This window comes from Cynoglossus semilaevis, chromosome 14 (assembly GCF_000523025.1).
Source record: "Cynoglossus semilaevis isolate Cse_v1.0 chromosome 14, Cse_v1.0, whole genome shotgun sequence".
Lineage (NCBI taxonomy): Eukaryota > Metazoa > Chordata > Actinopteri > Pleuronectiformes > Cynoglossidae > Cynoglossus > Cynoglossus semilaevis.
Window position 1 is genome coordinate 22,949,619 of NC_024320.1, and position 21,557 is coordinate 22,971,175.

At 40.8% G+C, this 21,557-nt stretch overlaps 1 protein-coding gene across 7 annotated transcripts in view; it reads left to right on the plus strand.

Moving 5' to 3' along the window:
* unc5cb (unc-5 netrin receptor Cb) overlaps positions 1-21,557 on the plus strand; it is a 160,988-nt gene that overhangs the window by 118,002 nt on the left and 21,429 nt on the right. For all 7 annotated transcript variants that reach the window (XR_003051821.1, XR_003051822.1, XR_003051823.1 and 4 more), the window contains 3 exons: positions 702-845; positions 7,871-7,974; positions 18,711-18,891. Coding sequence is in view for 4 of the 7 variants with exons in the window: in XM_025062690.1 (XP_024918458.1) it covers positions 702-845; positions 7,871-7,974; positions 18,711-18,891 (429 nt within the window). In the remaining 3 variants the exon portion in view is untranslated. The remainder of the gene's footprint in view (positions 1-701; positions 846-7,870; positions 7,975-18,710; positions 18,892-21,557) is intronic.

The window sequence follows — 21,557 nt, forward strand, 5'->3', positions numbered from 1 at the left end:
ACCTGTGAAGTGAAATGAGTCACAGAGGAGAGTTTGTTTTGTCTCATTTAAAAAAAATAGTTAAGTTCCCACTGTGTTTTTGTTTAACTTTACCACCCAGCTCAAGTCAAAGCCCGGTCTCTTATTGTATCTGTCTGAATGTTTACTTTCAAAGGGACTCCATGATTCCACCATTATTTTGAAAAAATGTTTTGTTTAAAAAAAAAAACCCACAATGAACTCAAGAAGAAGGATCAAACTGCATGGGAAGCCTTCCCAGCTCCAGTGAATACACCACAGAATCCATAGTCATTCACTCTGAGTTCATGTGCACTCACACGCTCTCACATCCAGACGTGCACAGAAGGACACACACTGTAGCCTCAGCATAATCCGCTCCGGAGGCGAGGCTGTGGGTGAAGGCATTTGTTTGGGGATGATTTGTTTGTTTGAGTCGTGGAACCCAGATGAGCCGTAATCAGAGGAGTTAGCAAACAGGATTGAGTTAGCCATGATGCAGAGAATCCTCCCCCACAGGGTCCAGACCCACACTGGCTCCATCACGGCTGCAGCACTGGAGCCTGACTAACATGGTGACTAAAATGAACACAGCACCGTCAGTGAATGGTGTTCTAATCATTTTCTCTTCTTTTTCTTTTCCTACCTCCCTTTACCTGCCTCCCCCCATCCATTCCTTCTCTTCTTTGTATCTTTTTTTACAGGTCTGGTAGTCAGGGAGGCCAGCATAGAGATCACTCGGCAGCAGGTGGAAGAGTTGTTTGGGCCTGAGGACTTCTGGTGTCAGTGTGTGGCCTGGAGCTCTGCAGGAACCACCAAGAGCCGCAAGGCCTTCGTTCGCATCGCCTGTGAGTAACCTTCCCCTTCCCTTCTCTGCCCTCCCTGACTCTGACTCTGACTCGCCTCAGTATTTTTATCGTATTTTTTACCTTAATTTAAAACTTCTGTTCTACCACTGCAACATTCTCCCACACAATGACCCATTTAACAGGAATGGTTCTGGCCCAGTGACGAGGCACAGCAGGTATTTATCTCAGATCACTCACAGCAGTGAATTACAAACTTTAACTATAGCCCACATCTGGTGTAGGTAGCAGCCACAAACTCTACCCACAGCTGGCCGGGATCCTAATGACCAAGAACCGCAGTGACCGAAGAGCCTGATGTGTTTGTCAGATTAGGTCCAGAGTCTGTGGCCCACAGAATCCTAGTCCTCTTTCTCTTGCGACCCACCTGAGGGTCACGACCCAGTCTTTGGGAAACAATGGAGTAGGCTACATCTTAGAAGCAGAAAAAAAGAAAAAGAAAAAAGAACAAAACAATAAAAAAAATGTTTCTGTTCCTAGGGGCACTAAACAAATTACCGTAAAACATGGTAAATCACCAACCCATAAAAATCCATGATTTAAATACAGTTCAAAGCTCAAATTTTACAAACAAATTGACTTCTGTCTTCAACATGTGTTAATCCACATGATTGATATATCATCTCATTATCTTTATTCTTATTTAAATTCTTTATATTAAACATCTGTTCTGACAGTGAAATGTTCGCCACACAGTGACCCACTTTGGTCTGTGAGTTGGTCTGGCCCAGTCCCGAGGCATGCCAGGTATTTAACTTGGATCACTTACAGTAATGGATTACAAACCCTAAATCGTCCACATCTGGGGAAGGTGGGAACCACAGACTCTAACCAGAGCTGGTCTGGTTCTACACGGCCAGAAGACGGGTTTGGTTGATGTTGTTTCTGAGACCAGGCCCAGATCCTGTGGTCCACAGGATTTCAGTTCAGGCAGCTGGTCTTGTTGCTTTATGGACTAGTCCACACAGTTAAGTTAGACAAAAAAAAAAAAAATCAACAGCATAGAGTTCTGGCTGCTGCAGTGCTGAAAGATTACCATAGAAACAGAAAATAGCCTTTGCACGACGACACAGTTTAATTTATGTGTGACGCAGTATATTTTTACCATGTTCTATAGCAGTATGATGAAATGAAAAAGAATGTGTAAAACTGCAGAAATTTAATGTGGAAGAACAGTGTTCATTCAGGACAGAAATGTCAGTTTGATCCTGAGTTGCTTTTAAAAGCTGAGTGAGCTTTGTTGTGTGAGGTGAAACCCACGAGAAAAAAACAGCTGTGACTGTGTCTATTCAGCCGAGAATACGGCGGGTGTTTCATCCCTTACCTACCTGTAGGTGGTTCTCATTTGTTCTCTGCCTGTACGTTTGTTCTCCTACTGTAAAAGTAATGAGAACCGTTCTGTTGTCTCCAGTTTTTGGACTCGTTTCCAACTCTGTCCCACAGGAAATGCCAATCAAAATGTCTAGTTTTCACCCCTCCCCTCCCCCGTCTCCCCAGGGGGGTTTTAAAAACGTAGTAGCGGAGGCTCACATCAAGGCGATGCTGCTTCAACACACACACACACACATTGTGTAACATGGTTTTCCACCTCCCACCTGAGGCCAGTTCTTTTATAGTATGGTATAGATCATCGCACTTCCAGCTCCCGTTGAAGTCATGAAACAGTTTGACTGACGTGTCCCATTCTGTTCGGCTGTTATGTTATGACTTGAAGCAAAGAACGGAAAAACTCAACACCCACTCAGAGTGTGTATGAAATCTTCAAAAAGAAAAAACACAAGCTTGTTATTTTAGCCTTGTGTTCGGCAGCTGTCAACATAAATTAACCTTCAATGTACAGAACAGCAGAGCACCATACAATTTTCTTCCTTTTATATATATGCATATATGTATATGTATGTACTGTTTATATGAAATGCATTGTGGTAATACTAAATTTATTCACCTTTGTTTACAGACAAAGGGACCTTTACATATATACATAGATATGTATATATGTATATACACATATATACATATATAAATACTGTATATATGAAATATATACATATATGTATGATATACATATGTGTGTGTATATATACATATATACAGTATATATGCGAGATAGATATTAATATGTTTACTTTGGATTAGGAAATATATCAGTTTCTACTGCCTACTCTTTAAGTATGCGCTGCATTAGAGTACAAGTTGCTTAGTAGACACGACTTTATTTATGTGAATGCAGTACTGTATTCCTGTTGGTGCCCCACCAAGCCCACCACCACCACTGCTGCTGCTGATCCTGCTGCTCATACTACTGCTGCTGCTGCTCCTCCACCTCCTGTAATCTTCCGTGATGAGCAGCCTACCAGCACTAACCAATTCCCCAAATCACAATGGACTCCTCTTCCCTCCATTAGCCTCTGCTGAACAGATTAGCTCCTCTACTGGTTTCTCTCTGTTTCTCCAAACAGGCGTCTTGTCAAAGCTACAGTTCCGTTAAAGCTAATGGAAACCAGGCTTGTTTTCCACTCCTCACCCTTAATCCGAACGTATACTTTCAGTTTAATCAGGCTGGGAGCCGGAGCCAACGCCGCTGCGTTAAGGAGTTGGCTCTTCCTGTGCTTGAGCAGAAACTCATCTGCTCCATCCTCTGTGTGGAAGAAAAGAGAATGTTTACCTTTATTATGAAGACCTTTTTTTTTCGTCTCACAAAACTGTTGTGCTAATCTCCCGCTGCAAGTAAATGAATCAAATGAAAAAACTTTGTGAACATTGCTGCAGGCTAATGTTGACTAAAAAATGTAATTTAATTATTTGTCTTGCAGTTTCACCACAACACAAACCCGAACAGTAATGAAGTGAAATATTAACTTTGTTACAAGTGACTCTGCCAGGATGAAAACTCAAGTTATTTAATTTTTTTTATTAGTATGTTAGCCAAACACACCCAGGTAATGGTTGTCACGTGTGTGACTTCAGCCTGTGTGTATACGGTGTGATTCCCACAGGAATGTCACCTCAGCCACTTCCAAACCCTTTAGCCGGTCTCACAGTACAGTTTAGGTTTCGACATGTAAGAAGACAGAGTCAGGGAGGCAGGGGGAAGGCAGGAGGAAGGCACGGGGGTGTAAGAAGACAGAGTCAGGGAGGCAGGAGGAAGGCAGGGGGAAGGCAGGGGGAGAGAAGGATAATTTAAAACCACATGTACTAAAAATATACGGAGCAAAATAATCACTTGTGTGTAACTGAGTGCATTTTATGTACAGAGTGGAGGAAACACTAACAATACAAGCGGCGTGTGTTGAACTCCAGCCTAACAAGCTCCACTTGATCTGCTCCAGGAGCAGCTCCATCAATATTTCACATTAACCACCAAACACTGGCCTGTGTCATTAATACTAATGGTGTCATTTGGACAATTAGGCCGAACTGTGGAGCACCGTGTTGAGGAGAGTAAACAAGTTCTACTTCAGCACAAAAGGAATTAGTTTTGTCCTCTCCACATCAGAGACAAATCGTTCTGATTAAAAATGAGTTACGTTTCATCGCGGTCTCAAACGAAGATGTGTTTCAAAGATATAAATATTTTCTTTCCATTTCTGTTTCATTTTTTTGTTCCTTTTTCTTGTTTCACTGGCATGTTTTTATTCGACTCCTAATTTGTTTTCATTGTTTTCTGCTGTTTTTGTTTCATTCCTTCCTTTTTTCTTTCTGTTTTTCCTTGTTTCATTTTATCTTTATTTCCCCTTTCCTTTTATTTCCTTCTTCCTTTTCTTTCTTTTCCCCTATTCTTGCCTTTTCACTGTATTTCCTATACTTTTTATTTATTACCCCTTTTCCTTCCCTTTTTCTCTATCTTTCTTTTTATTCTTTAATGTTTTTTCTTCCCTGTCCTTTCTGATTCTTTCTTTTCCTCTCCCTTAGTTTCTTTTCATTCATTTCCATTACTTTCTTCTGCTTCTATTCCATCCCGTTTCATTCCCATCCTTTTCCTGTACTTACTTTCCTTTCCTCTCCTTCCATTCATTCTCTTTTTTTCCTTTGTCCTTTCCTTTCCTTTCCTTTCCTTTATGGAGCTCCTCTCACGTCACAACCCTTTAGCCTGTTAGCCATTGAGCCTAGCCTGTGTATCCTGTAGCCTGTGAAGTGTGTGCCGTCTGTAGTTCATTCTTACTGACGTTACAAACTCTCTCAGGTCTCATTAGGACAAACTTTCATTTAATCTGTTACTTTAAGGTTCATTTTCTAGAACAATTGATATTCTGTAGTCGTCAGGATGTGGGCAGATCGTGTTTTCTATAAAAAGATCATGATCTAGTTTCTTCTGGAGGAGATTTGGAACCCTTACAGGAACAATGATGTGTCTATGTCATCGTAATTAATATTATTAAATGATTAAATCTGTCAATCCCATCCTGTTTCTCTCTGTTACAGGCGACAACACCTGTGAGAAAAAAAAAGACCAAACTGTTGTATATTAATTCATACTCTTTCTTAGAACTCTCCAGAGACACCGGATCATTTATTTACTTTGGTAGATCCAATTCACATGGTGTACTGTTACACTTCTACTACCACTGTACCCATGAGTATTTGACTTAGTTGTACTGTATACGCAGTCTGCTCGAGTCTTTGTGCTACTGTTGGGCTGATTTCCTTTTCTTTCTTTTTTTGGTAAATCCTTGACTGTGTCGACAGCAATCTGTGCAGAACACTTCTCGTCTTCACTCAGACTGAAACACTTAGCTGGACCTTGTTTCCATGGACACATGTACTGTTCTGTAGGTACAGATGTTTTCTCAGAAACATCTATACAGCAGGTACATACAGTACATTTAAGCTGTGACGACTGTAATTGGTTCCTAAAGCACTTTTCATTAAAGGTCATGAGAACAGTACAATTCCTGGTAGTTATCAATGAATAAAAACTGATTTTTTTTAATGCAATTAATGGTCTTAGATTTTCTACAGTTAATTAAATTCCACCTAATCAGTCCATCTAAGATGGAGTCTTGTGAACTGCTGTGATTGTGGGTTATATTTAAATCTTTGACGATTTCTGATGTGAATTTGGTAGGGGGGGTGGGGGCATGGGGGTATTGCATTGTCCAGAGGACGTCTGTTTTAACGGACGTTCTTACTATGTTGATTTAAAAGAATAAACCGAGGTGGGTTTTCCTCCCTGGATACCCGTGGTTATTCTCCAGAATGATGAGCTCTGTTAGCTTCCGAGTGTGGTGGAGCTAACTGACGATGGTGGCGCTTTAGGGCTGTAATCTCCCAGACTGGTCGATTTATTTGTCGCTCAACCGAAATTCTGATTTATATACAGTAAACATATGTAGCGTTAATTCCACCAGGAGGAATGTACCAAGTGCTAATGGGGGTGTTTTCAGAGCACCTTGCTTCACAGGTACCTATCGGACCCCTCCCTCGTTTTCACCATTTTGGATTAGCCCAACCCACGGACAGACAGATCGAATGATGTAAAGCCCAGGTCCGGTGATTTGCTGAATATTTATTTAATTTTGAGCGTTTCATATATTGTCAGTCTCCTCCACCACGTCAAAGACATCGACGGTGTGGCAGCAAAGATAGATAAAGTAAAATAAACGTCGAATGAAAAGTTATCAAAAGAAAAAATATCAAAGTTCGACTACTAACATGGCATATCAGCTAAAATCGGTAAGCTAAGTTGTTAGCGTCAGGAACGGGCATATTTAATGTTTCAGTGTAAAACTCGTTTTACACCAGCAGGCGCATCCGCCCGACACAACGGTTACTCCCAGACAACACTGGATGTTAAACCTTTATCATGGGCTATAATATTTTACGCCACCCGCCAAGCTAACTAAAGAGGATAACGCTAACTGAAGATGGTGGCGCTATTCTGTTTACGGTATATATAATCTTTTAACACCCAAACATGAGTAACATCTCTAACATCTTTTTAACCGGGCATTTTATTAGCCGTATCATTCGTATTTTTGTGTTTTTGAAGGTGGAGCAGTAGAAGAAAGCAGATGGGAAGGTGGTGGAAAGTAGCAGTGATGCAGTTTGGACTGTTAATGGAGCTTCTTCCAGACTACTTACTTTCCTCCCCAGACAGGTTTATTGACGTCTGACTGGACGTGAAGGGGGTTTAAACAAATTGTAGGGTCCAGTCGAGGGTGTCAGATAAGAATTAAGCATCAAGTAGGAGACAGGCGTTAACACCTCTCTTATTGTTGGAGTTTGTTGTTGCTCTTGTAAAGCTAGCATCGATTCAGTACACACTGACTCTGGCAAGGACTGACTGCATTAATTGTTTGATTTGACCAAACATATTACACTGTTAATTTTAAATATTAAAATTTAAATCACTTCCATTAGAGCGTAATGTGTTCAAAGTTGTTGCTGCTTTAATTAGATAACATTTTTTTGTGATATTATGAAATCTATGAATATTGCAAAGCTGGAGGAAATATAAAATGGAAACTCGTGGTTAGTGTGTAGATTTGATCCTGTGGCGACTCAAAATTTCCCAAGAAGTGCTTTATAATTCCACAATAGCTCTGCTCTCCTGTTGCGTACGACGCCTGCTGCTCCTGGCTCCGTCTGTGCAGCAGGTGATGAAATATGTCTAATGGGCTTTGGGTTCCAGTGTAGCATGACACCTCCAGTAATCCTGCTCTGTCAGCTCCTCTATCCTTGCCCTGCACTTCTCCATCACTGCTCTCTCACCACAAAAATATTGGTTTTTCATTGGAGGCCGAGCGATCTTGTTCTCCCCGTCTTCCTTTTCCATCTAGTTGCAGACAATCTATCTTTAAGTGAGTGCTGAAGGTGAGTGGGAAGGAATGCATAAATCCAACTCCCTGAATCAACTTTTCAAATAACAACTCTTCAGCATGGCTGTAGTGTACGGAGAGTTGTATACCTTTTCTATCTCTGCTGTATGTTGGTTTAAAATGCTAATAAATATACAGGTATGTGAGATGTAATTTTTTAAACTAAACTTTCTTTTGCATTTTTGGCAGATTTGAGGAAGACATTCGACCAAGAACCTCTGGGAAAGGAAGTGGTTCTTGAACAGGAAGTGTTGCTCCAGTGTCGTCCACCTGAAGGCATCCCAGCTGCTGAGGTACATTTTCAAAGAATCCATATAAATTACCTTGGTCAAAGGTCAAATTTTTTAAATATATATAAGAAAATTATTTAATTAATTATTACTTTTCTGGTTTGTTTTGCGTTGAGATGTTTTTTTTGGGGTTTTTTTTTTTGCATGTGTAAGTATTTATTGCTGCAAAAATACAAAGAACACAGTTCACCCATTGAGTTTTAAGTAATAATGAAAAAACATTGTAAGGCTGCGAGCGCACATGTGCAGTAAAGACGACTTTATTCATCACTGTTTGAACTATTCCAGCTGTTAGTGTTTTTCCAGCTAATTTGGTTCTGTAATTTTTCTGCAAAGAGGTTAAGTAGTCAAACCAGTTGTGTCCCAGTGTCCCCCCTCACTCGGTCCAGCAGCTCCAGTTCCTTCCTCCCCTACAGTAGAACTCTGTTGAGCGCTACATTTAAAAAGGCTCAGTTGAGATTGCTGAGACCTAAATAGAGGATGAAAGGGTGGTCTGATGGGAGAGGGGGGGCAGGGGGCTTTGGTGTGTTTTTTCTGCTGCTGGTGTAGGGGCTGCACTCTGTAAAGGCTTGTGATTGACCTGGAAAAGCTGAGTTAAGTGAGTGGAACTTCACAGCATTTATCCCTGCTTGAAAGTGCTGACAGGCTAAATGGGCAAAAAAAGTTTTTTTTGCGCCCGGCTCTGCACAGTTCTCCCCCTTGTACAGCCCAGGGTTCGTACCATGATGGTGTTGCAGTAACAGCCGTACAGTATTAATGATTCCAGGCCTGTCTGAGGTCTCTCTGTCAATCCTGGATTGCTTCAGTGCAGTGATTAAAGACTCAGCTGGAGTCCAATCTTGGCACATGCATGCTCTGTGAGATATGGAGTTGTTGTGGTAACCCGGAAGAAGCCTTTCAAAGGGCTGGAAAGTGGGTTTGTTCAGTTTGTGCAGAGGGATTTAATAAAGTTCTGTGGTTTCTAATCACTTCTGTAAAGTTACAAATCACTGCCATCACTGTTTTCTGTTGCTTTTTTAGCCACTTTAGGTCTAAAAGCAGTTTGAACAATGTGTTCTTGTAGTTATTTGTACTGTAAAGGACCCTAGTCTTCCAGGATAGTTTTATGTGAGCACAAAGATTTGTAGCCTCTTTAATAGCTAACACTTACCTCATGGTGATGAAAAAAAACAACACTTCTTTTCCACACTTAATTTTTCCCTCCTTTTTTTAGTAACCGTCTAACAGTAACACAGCTGCTTTAAGAGGGAATGAAGCCGACAGTGAATGTTGCTTTTTCATCTGAGCGTGTCTGGACTTTTCTCACACTAGTCGGCCAAAGAAAAAGCCATGGAAAAAAAGGCAGAAGAGCTCTGTGGTTACATATGAAAGAGAAGAAATATGTAGCGGCCATTGTGAAGGAAATCATCTGTCATATTTCACCCCACTTTACAGCCAAAAAAAAAAAGAAAAGAAGAAAAGACAAGAGAGGCCCAAAGCAGAAGGAGAAGCGATGTTGAGGTTTGAAGAGACTTGGATGGAGTGGGTTGTTGTCAGGCCTCCAGAGGGCTGTCAGCTCCCTCTCTCTCTGATTCTCTTACAGGATTTTGCCCCGTGAGACAGGAGCCACGGCTTGGCCGTTTAAAAAAAAAAAAAAGAAAGAACTGTAATTGTTGGATGCTGACAGTTTTTCATTCATGGGGTGAGAAGCAGGACAGAGACAGATAGTCACACAGCTGCACTTTCATGAACACGCTCGCATGTCGTGAGTAACAGCAAGGACGTCAACACACCTGCATGAACACACACACACACATGATAACAGGCTGCCAACAACTCCGATGACCACCGACAGCCTATTCATCTACTCTACAGGGTTTAAGACTGTAATTGTGACTGACCTGCTGATGAACTGAGCTTCTACCTCCTGGTATATAAGTGCTTATTGTCACAGTAGTAAGCAGTGGAACAACATTTAACTGTACAATAGCTCCCCTGTTGACTTCATCACACAGGCCGTGTTTCCACAGCAGCTGGTGCAGCTTCCAAGAATGCAATAAAAACCAAGTATAGAGTTTCAGTCTTTTTTTAAAAAAAAAAACTCTACTTTGACCTTTCTTATTATTATTTTTGTTAATCCCAAAGTGTGTATAAATAACAACTTTAGTATTGATTGTGTTTCAGAGAAACAATAACTGAATGGACAGTAGATTACTAGTATGCCTCATTTTGAAACGTGTTATAACTTACTTATGATTAATTTAAAAAAAATTTAATCAATGTGGCCAATTTGACAGCCCCATATTTGACAGGACATTTTGTAGCTATATGTTGTCAATCTGAGTAAGTCAATAAAAGGAAAACAAGTTTCAATGCATTTTTCCAGAAGTGTACCAACTTTTATGGAACTGTGGAGTCTATATTTACTTAAATCACACATACGGTACACTTTTGGATCCTATGTTGAGGCCCACGTGGGCAGAGATCAGAGTCAGTCATATACAATTGGTTATGATCTAAGATTACAAAGTGGAACTGTGCTGTTTGTGTTCTGCCTTTGTCCTTACCCCTTCAGATGATTCATATTATAGGTTCTCATGATGGTTAAACCACAGTAATGACATCCTGTGATTGCATTCAAGTGGTTTTCAGTCTTTGTTGCCATTCCGGGGGCGCTGTTGCCCTGAAAGCTACAAATTACGCTGAACAATCAGGTTTTACTCTTGCGGTGATGCAGCAAGTTTTTAAAAGAGAGGACATAAAAATGTTCCCAGCATACATCTGAGCTTTTTTGGGACTTTTAGCACCACAACAGGTTAGGAGGATTTTCTGAAGAACATTGTATTTCAAACACACACACACACACACACACACACACACACACACACACAAAGAAAACCAGCAGCAGGCATTTATTTTGGCTCCCCTCGTGACCGTTACCAGTGGAACTTTGGCCTTGAGGGCTGTAATGAAGAGTGTGAGGTTACTAAAATAGCACGAGGACCCAGTGGTCTGAATGTCTTGTATGGTCTGACTGTATGAAACAATCGGCAGGCTTCCTAGAAATCACTGTTTCGCGTTTTCGTAGCTATGAATATTTCATACCTTTGTAATCGGGAGCAGATGGAAAATGTAAGAGAAGAAACTATTCTAAGGTAGAGGGAGAGATGAAATGATTGAGCAGGAAACCAACTCAGTTTCTGTATCATGTGGGCTTACTTGGCCAGTGCTGTGACCCAGAGATAGAGCAATAAATGTAAAGATGAGGATAAAGGGGTTTCCATCAGCTCTGCACAGCCCTTTTATCAACAACCAAAGGGGTTGCAGTGGCCTCCTTTCATACTCAAAAATATGTGGCCAGCTCATAAAATGGACTTGAGTCTCCTTTGTGAAAGATTCCTGCTTTATGGCTCCTTTGTCTTCTTCTTCTCCCATGCCCTGCGTCTGCAGCTCCACTTCACAGCACTTGTCACAGCCTAGAGAGAAATACAAGGGTTCAGAGGTGAGGCAGCGCCGTGAGCTGCTGAGCCGGTTTCCATGGAAGCAGGGTTTTAATTCCGGCATCTCCTCAGTCAGCCGGGGTCCTGCCGTGTTATCGTGGGCAACAAGTCATTGATGCTCTGCGGGGAAGAGGCCCTGCTGCCATGATTAAGTCCATCGGCTTTTCTTAGAAGAAAGACGGGAAACAAAAAGATCTTTACTTCTCACTGCCTTGTCCAGAAAAGTCAGAGAACTGAGTCATAGCAATTCAGACACTTAGTTTCCTTTAATTCACCAGGGACAGAGCTTATTAAGAGCTCCTGATAAAGAAATGTAGTCGAGATTTTTAGCACTGCCCAAGATGACACGACTCATCCCACGACGTGAATATCTTTACTGTATCTTTTTATGGAAATCCAGCTCCAACTTCATTCACACACTGCACCATGTAAATGTCAGCGATTGCCGTTGATTCTAAGCCCAGTTCCACTTCATAGGCGGAGTAAATGCGAAGTCTGAACAGCAGCATGTCAGGTCACCTTGTCAAGAAATAGCTGAGTGCTTTTTCCCTAACTCAATGGTGCATAGTGTATTTCAGAGTGAGGCCAGGGATGTCAAGAGTAACAACACTTCAGTGGCCAGCGAAACAGGAAGTGTGTTTTCATTAAGGTTGCTCATGGGAAAGAAGGTGTCAGGAGGCCACACCAAATCCCTCCGGCAGGCAACCAGTGGATGCCCTTCAGGCACTTACCTGTCAATCACTGCAGGTCCCCTCTGCAGAGGCTGTGAATTCCCCCCGTAGCTCAACATTTGTGGTCCTCGCTGTCTTCTGTGTCACATCACTGCCATTTAGGATATCAAATAAGTTCAAACATAAAAAGATCAACCATCCTATCCATCCATACATGAATGGATTTTGATGAACTTGATGCTGCTGAAAAAAACCTTAGATATTGAGAAAATATAAAAGTAAATTATGTGTAAATTCTCTCCAAGAAAAGAAGTCACCTTTGTCTTCAATTGTCAGGATTAAATGTGTTTTGTATGTGTGTGTGTGTGTATGTGTGTGTGTGTGTGTGTGTGTGTGTGTGTGTGTGTGGCAAAAGTTAAAAATTAAAATTAAATTACAAATGTACAGTGTAATGGTACAAATGAAATCATGGCTTTTATAATGTGATCACCGGTTTCTGGTTTTTATTATCCACCGAAGTTAAATGGAACAGTTACAGACAAGTTACGGTAAGAAATAAACACAACACAGCCCTAATCTGTGTCAGTTTTACGGTTTTGATGGATTATAGGAATCAAACGGTAATATCTGAGAGTCAAATTAGGCCTCGTTGAGAAAACAGACAGTTTCTGTTTCAGCAAAGAAAAGTCGCTCTGTGCTCACAACGGGGCGAAGGAATAACTGCTCTCCGTTGGCAGACGGCACACAGCTTTAGGACTTGGATGAGGTCACTGCTGCAAACGCTCCAGTCTCCATGATCCACAACCACTACAGCATTTACCTCAATCCCTCCTCTGTTACCCAACTCCTTTACTGACCTTTCCAATTGAAGCTCCTCATCCTACACCCTCTAAATCACACACACACACCCACACACACACATGCATGTGTACAAACATTTGATTCCATTTGAATCTGAAGCTTTTTTTTTCTTTTGTTACATTTCTGTTCAGTTTTAGCCATAGTACTATAGAGTTTGTGTCTTGTTCATCAGGTGTGTGATTCAGTTCACAAAGGTAACTTCACTGAATGGATCAGAAGAATTCATGAGAAGCAGGAACACAGCTCATAATGACTTCTCTGTAGTCGTACATGTCGCTGTGGAACATTTTTCTTACTTTCACACCCCTCTCCCACGCCCTCTGTGGTGAGTTCTATTTTCGACACAACAGCGATGAGTAATAAATGACTTTGCCTTGCACTGGTTCCTAACAAGTGAGCAGATTGTATACGGTGCGCTCTGTATATTGGGTTGATCAGTGATATTCTAGAAGAACCTGGCAACAGGCAGAAACAACCCACGCGCTGGTTTCTCCCACTTCGCTGCTACAGCCACATTCACAGCCAGTAAGTTCTGCTAGTGGGAGAAAAGCTGACACTGGTGGGTGGGACACTGACGCTGCAGCCCAGTTCCTGAGTTTTAGGGCCTATAGGCCATGGTTGGGCTGCTTCACAAGACCCAAGGGTTTAATGTTTGTTTAATGTTATATTTTAGTCACAAGGCAGTCGTTCACATCCACCTTACAGTCAGAAAGATAATATATAGAGATAAAGATAATAGACAACAAACATCAACACATTTAAAAAATGATAACTTTAAATAACCATGGCTCATGTGATCCCCCCCTGACCTCTTGTCTTTGGTTGATCTTTGTCTTTCTCATCAATGTTTTAAGTGAGTACTAGTATATTAGAAAAAAAACAAAACATTTGGAGATTTACAGCTCCATAAGAGCTTGAGTGAGTACTAGTATATTAGAAAAAAAAAACATTTGGAGATCTACAGCTCCATAAAAGCTTCTGCTCCCAAGATGCATTGCTTTGCCCTGCAGTAGTTGTAGTTCTGTTGTCTCCATAAAAACAGTATTGTCTGTTCCATGAACTGTTTTCGTAATACAACTGGTTCTGCGACTTAAATTCTGTAGGAACTTGTAAATCAAAATATACTCATATATATCATCCATGGCCACAAGAGGGCACTGTCTATATTTCTGACTACAAAACGCTCCTACTGCACCCCTAAAAAAATTACATGGCTGGATAATAAAAACTTTCCTTAAGACATAAAAAGAATGAAGACATCTTTGACAGATGTGACTAAAACTAAAAGTAAAGTCCGATAAATACATGACTTGTTTTTCCTACAAAGTATTTGTGTTAGAGGATCAAAATTGCATACAACAGTGGTAATGATTTACCAGTGCATTGACCTGACAGACTTAACGATGCATATGAATTACAAATGTCTTTATTAGCGAGCGGAGGAGGGAGAAAGGTTTCGTTTGTAAACAGTGAGCTAGAACTGTTGTGTAATTGTCCTTTGAATTAGTGTGCTTTTAAAACTTGTACTAATAGTGATTGCATGTAGTAAGACACCGAACCATAAATCTATGAAGGAAGCTCAGAATAGTTTCAGCGTCTCCCAGAAGGCATTGCACATACAGATGAGAAACAGATGAGCTGCCTCTACACACACTCTGTCATCGCCACCGTCTTAATGACTCAGAAAACACATCAGTGAAAGATGCTGTATGTAAACCTTCACTACTGTCTGTGTGTGTGTGTCACTCTTTCATCATCTGTACTGATGAAGTACTTTATTTATTTTTTCAGTTACAACCTGTAATCCTGCCTTGTTTGAATGTGTACCAACGACCACAAAAAATTGCATTTCGAAGGAAATTATTTAGCCCACAGTTAGTTAACACTGACATGTAGCTCAGGCTAATCTGCTTCATTAACAGTGTAATAAGACAATTATAGGGTGCTAATTATTAATTGCCGTTTAGATCATTATGGGCTACATCACGCATCTGTTCTGTGTGTACATGAGAGGGTGTGCTAAAAACACACATATATATTAACAGGCTCTGTAATGTGTTGTGTTTATTAACTTGTCCACGTAATGAAAGAGTCAAATTATGGGACATTATAGGATTTGGTAAATTATTGATCGTACAAATTCCCTTCTTTCGCTCCTCACTCTGTCGAGACAAAGTCGCCTCCTTATGTTTTGAGCATTTTCTTCTGTTCCCTTTGTATTTGTTCTTCTCTGACAGTCTCCCTGTGATGATGTTTCATTTATCTTTTGGCACCAAAGATACCGTCCCTGCAGCGTCCTCATGTCTGTCTCCATCTCTGTCCTATTGTCGTCCTCTGTGTCAGGAAGCATCTGACAGAATGACACACTCTGTCTGTGACAACTGACATGTGGCAATTTCACGTTGTTAATGACAAGAAATGTGCCAATTACCTCTGCGGATGTTGCACTGCCAATCAGAATCTAACAAGCTGCTGTCTGGTGTCAATGTGTGTGCATGTGTGTGCATGTCTGAAGGCTACAGAGAAGGCGCAGTTTCAGACTTATTCTGACTTTTAATCATTCTAAATCTTTTCATAAGTGGAGCACAGAGTCTGGCTTACCTTTTCATCTCTGCTTTCATTAATGGTTCCTAATTATGGTTGCTGCAGAATGAAGGATTTGTGAGTCGCTGCTCATCTCTCTCTCTCTCTCTCTCTCGCTCTTCCTCCCTCGCTTCCTTCTCACTCCCAACACGGCTTTCTACAGCTCTCCATCACCCGTCACGCTGTCTCCCTGCCTCTCCCAGTTCCATGTCTCTGCTGAAATGCTCCTTTGTTACATTTTTAATTACCTTCTCACTTTAAAGTGCTCTTTTTTATGTGAACACAGCCTGTGTTTGGGGAGGCTGCCACTGTGATCGGTGAAAAATTGGATAACCACATTTTTGTCCAGCTGTCAATCTTGATTCTGAGATCAGGGCCGTTCAGTTCACAGCAGCAGAACATGCCGTCCGTGCACTGACATGACCACGAGTCAAATCATATTTATTGAATCAATACCACAGTCAGTTTCTTGTGTTTGCATCATCTTCGCTACATGAGAGGGTTTGGATCATTGTAAAAAAATATTTTTTTCATGAGTCATGCTCTTCTCATGTTTGACTAATATTTTATTACACTGTGTAATCCACTCCTGTATAATTTATAATAGTCATGCAGCTTTAGTTGAGATAGTATGTACGGTATTTGTGTACAGTATGTCTCAGCACTCGTCACTGGCTTCAGGCTGGTAAATTACTTTTTCTTTTCCCTGCAGCCTCACAGGTTGTGACGGCAGATGTGAAAAACCAGCGAGTTGTATTTCAATTAAGACAGCAGCCAAATGAGTTGGACAGCACTTGAATATATACTTGTAAATAGATGTGCTCGGCTACAAATGTCTTTAGTAATCACTGACACATCACACTGATCCAGAAGTTTTTGATTTTTTTTTTAATGCTGGTTTTTGTAAATAAAACCCATAATAAAACCAAAGACCTCCAGTTTCAAGCCTTCGCTGACCAAGTGGAAGGACTTTCATGTTGATGTCAGAGCTCAATGCACCCACTACCATGGTTTCACCAAAATCCCTCAAACACGATTGAGTGTGGACTCAAACTATTTTCCAGATCTGACTTTTTAAGTCTATAAGCCTTTTTTTTTCTGACAAAAATAATAATAAAAATAAAACATAACATAACATTTTTGTTATTCAGTTTCTAAATTGTCAGGTAACCCAATTATGTTCTAAAACTCTGATGTGATTCCATGGCAGGGTGTAGAATTGTTGCTTGCAAATCTATTAAAAAAAAAAAAAATTGAACACAAGGTAAATGCATATGCGCCCCATGTGGATGAGCACAGTAGTGCACTGCCAGAAAGCACATATACAGGGTAATTATAACATTGTGCAATTCAACAATCGTAATGTGAGGGTTACTAAACAAGACTTTTAACAAGTCATTAACATTTAATACAGTACGTTGCTTGGTCCCTTAAGAGACCTTTCCTCGACTTTCAGAAACCATGTTTGTTTTGAAATCATGGTGCGCTTAATCCTTCTAAACTAAAATGTCAGAAACGTCCACTCTGAGTGCTGCTAACACAGATGGATCATTTCTCCTCTTCTGTACAGCAGCCCTTATAGACTTTGGTTTAAGGACAAATGTCTTTTCATTAAGCACCAGTCTTCTTTCTGCTAAGGAATGGAAATATCCTGCAGGACTAAGTGTTTGACCCACGTTGTGCATCTCTCAACAGTGATGTTATGCTGCACTTTTTCCCCCTTATTGCTCTGTGCTCATGTGAGGAAGATTTCTAATTTCTGCTCCTCTACGGCCGGTGAGGGGATCATCGTCTTCTCCTCCAGGCTCTGTGAGATTCATTTGGTTGATAACATGTTTATGAGGAAAAAACACTCATAAGCAACAAATCAGCCGAGGATATGCAACAGACAAAGAGCAAAAGCTCTGGTGATATTACTGCAGCATCTGAGGTTTGTCATGGGCTTAGGTGTCGTACATGTTAGCGATACATTCACTGATTGTGGAGCCGTGGAAGAGGGAGGTTCTAGTCAGGAATTATTGTGAAATGAAGAAGTATTGAATAATGTTTTTTTTTTTTTTTTCCTTGGTTCTTTTCACGATTTCCCACCGGATCAAAGCGCAGGCAGCTTTACTGAGGCGTGACAAAGATGATGTCTTTGATATCTGCCAAGCTATCAGCTAACAGCGATACCGTAGAAGCTGCTGAGGCGTATTTACCCAGTTCATGTCACAATCAGCACATCTTCTCCTTTGACAAAGTTCTGACAACATGGGTTTGTGTTTTTACATTTGCGGCACTGCAGCGTGCTGTTTCCCTGTTGTTGCTCAGGAAATACAAAAGTGAATTCAGACTGTTGTGTCTCGACAGGACTCCTATCTGGTTATTGCCCCACTTTTTTTACAGATACTTTATCTCTTATGAGAAAGAGCCTTTACAAACAGCCCTCTTATCTCTGCCTGTACTGTTCCTCAGAGTCTTATCTCTTATCAAGGCATGCCCCTCATTTGATATGGCAATCACCAGAACCGTAGCTGTCTGCCAGACCTCCTCCAGAATGCACAGCATCTTTGACAAGAAACAGAGAAGTGGGGGAAATATTTCTTTATCAAAGTGGCCACATTGCTGTGAGACAGGGTCTGACTTTTCTTTTCTTTTTTTTTTGGTAATGTCAGACCGTTGGTCCTATTAAAAAAAATGGATGCTGGTGATTCACTGCAGAGTAAAACCTTTAAGCGCCCCTTGTTCTGCGATAGTGCCGAGAGTTCAATATGAGTATCATTTAGGGATATGGAACTCATAAGGAAAGGTCAGAGAGCCGCTCAGCTGCAGGGACGGAGGAGAGAGTTTTCTTTCTGCGCTGCCTGACTTGTATTCTGGAGGGGAGAATAAAAAGAGCATGATTGCTATTGACTTTTTGTAGCAAGACCTCAGAGACTGTAACAACTGCACTCTTGTTTTTTTGGGTTTTTTTTGGTTTTTTTTGTTTGTTTTTTTTTTTGTTGTCAGTGCCTTGCTCTGAAGTGATGCAAGCAAAAGGTGAACTGCGGCCGCTGGAACACTTTGCTGTGGTTTTTATATACATTTTAATGAGGTCAGAGTTCTTAACTTCTGCTCCCGTTGTTTCATCCTGTTGTGTTTTCTTCTCTCTCCGTATTCCCTCCAGGTGGAGTGGCTAAAGAACGAGGAGGTAATTGATCCGGCTGATGACAGAAACTTCTACATCACCATCGACCACAACCTGATCATCAAACAGGCCAGACTCTCTGACACGGCCAACTACACCTGCGTGGCAAAGAACATCGTGGCCAAGAGACGCAGCACGACAGCAACAGTCATTGTCTACGGTAAACAGCTGCTTCACACACTGTGTTACTGTCGATCTAACAAACAGATTATTATACTCTGTACCACCTGAGAAAACACTGACCTCTCTGAGTACCACCATGATGACCAACATTAGAATACAGCAGCGTAGGCCTTCACTATTAGCTTCCACCACAGGAGAGATGTTTATAAAGATGTTTATGTTTAAATGTAATAATTTTGCATCGGTATGTTTCATATATCGTCAGTTGAAAATGTAAATGTTAAAATATGAATTTTCCCTGCATACCACTAGAGAGCGCTGGTACGCGTATCACAGTTTGAGAACCACTGATCTAGAAAAAATAATTTAAAAATATCCTCTAGGTGTTTGACAAACTTCTTGTCTGTAAATATTAGACGTCTTCGTACTCTGGACTCTTTAAGACCAGTCAGGTACTTTTAGTTTCCTAACATTGGTCTTTTGTTTTGGTTAGTTCTCTCAGAACATATTTGATCCGGTTTTTCACTTCTTGAAAACTTAATGATTTTGAAAAGAGGGCAAACAATTTGGAATAAAATCCCTTTTTCTTATTGATACTCTACAAAAAGTTGTGGTTCAGGTTTCATCTCAATTAGAAAAAAAAATCTGTGGTTTAATAATTGAAAATAAAATTTAGATTCTAAGAAAATTAGACTGAAATGTTGTCAAGATGAACAGAATCCTAGAATATTCCTTTTGTAAAAAGTGTATAATAATAATAATAATTATTATTATTATTAGTGTATCACTAGATTCTTACCAATTCACACCCCTATCTTACACAAACCAAATCCACAATCTCTGTCTCTCCTGTGGTGTTGATTCACTCACCTTATTTCTGCCATGAGATGTTCTAAAAGTGAGAAATTGAATTTTTTTTTAGAAATGCGAGCAAGGTGCAGATGTAGCTGAATCATTCTTAAAGACATCCCTGCTGTGGTTTCACACCGGCTCACCCATGGTCTCCCTTATATCAAGTTACATGACTGTCACTGCGCAGCAGGACTGTGAAGTCGGGCTACTGAAAACCACAGACGTGACACATGAAACACACATTTCTTCTGAACCTGTGAAGTCACTTTTTTCCTGCATGAAACCACTGCAGGTCTTTGTAGCTCAGTTACTGAGGACTGTGAGTTTCATCCTCTGGTCGTTAGAACTCGCCTCCAAAATGGAGATTATTGTACCTTTGTAGAATGGGTTACTCTGCAACTACGCTGTGTTAATGAGCAAGGCAGTTTAACAGGAATGAAAGAAAAATGCCGACTCAATGTGTTTTTGAGGCTTTGGTTGTATTTGTGGGAGCATTTACATTTATGTGGCTGATGGGGGAAAGTATAAAGTAGAAACGATGAATGCATTTTTCAGGGACAGGTCCACTGTGTCTTCAAGTTTGTTTTTTTTTTCATCACTGATATATTTTATTTACTATCACTGTGACTGCTACTGAAGAGAACGTAACGCAATTCCTGCACCTTCCTCGCTTCTTTATTCCCTTTTGCAGAGCAGGTTGTTTACATATCGTACATATCTGCCCAGTGTGAGAAAAGCCCTTCCTCACAAGGGCTTTCCAGGGGGAAAAGGCTGAGTTGGCTCTGATACCTGTGATAAAAAAAAAGTGAGAAGGATTGGCAGTGCGTTTTCAGCCCAGTGGTTTCTCTTCTGACCTGCTACAAGGTCACACTAAACAGGAGGACAGGCAACAGCAGGAAGAAGAGAGATGGGGGGGAGTGGAGGGGGAGATAGAAAAGATAGAGCCATAATCTATAAAGGAGAAGATTATTTTGTTTAACTTGAGGTCCTCAGTGGTCTTTCCCTCAAGTTCAGTGTTTGGAGCGCCACTTTTGAGGCATGTCACATTGGAAAGTCAGAGGCTCTGGTGCGGGGGGGCTGAGGGGAGTTCTCGCCTCTCAAATGCCACAGACACGTTCTCAGCCACAAACCCAGTGTCACTCTCCACTGGATTTAGTCGCTGACAGAGATGGATGAGAGAGGAAAAGAGGCATTAGGAGGAATCAGCGAATGGAAAATGCAGCAATCTGACCAGTATTTACTGTCTGACTGCAGGGTGAAGTAATGACCTCAAGACTTCAGGGTCACAATACCAAAAAACTCCACTGTATAAACACAGTGTTTCATCCACAAATGATTATAAATTGTTATGTGTCTGTGACACATGTATCAGCTGATGAACACACTCTCTGGACTGAAATGACGATTGGCTAACATTTGCTTGTGTTGTGGCTAATATACAGGACTGTCCATTATTTTACAATTCAAGAGCCACTTGTGATTTACAACAGCGGTGCAGTTTTGTGTTAAAATACAGACCAGACTCACTGAGTGCAAGGCACTGAGTGAGTCTATGACTGACAAGCTTTTGAAATCAAATCTCAAGTATAGAACACTTTCAAGACACAGACCAATGACTCATACACTGTCTTTATGAAGTATATTAAATGTTATGTGCAAAAGTGCAAATATACATATTTTTGCTATACTTACAAATGTTAATTAATCTTGTGTAATCATGATTAATTACAATGTGAAGGCAGGGGAATAAGAATTCTGATTTATCGACAGCATGAATTAACATCAGAAGACTGGCTGAGAAACCACAGGGTATTGTATCTGTAATACTGTCGTTTTATTGTTTGTTTGTTT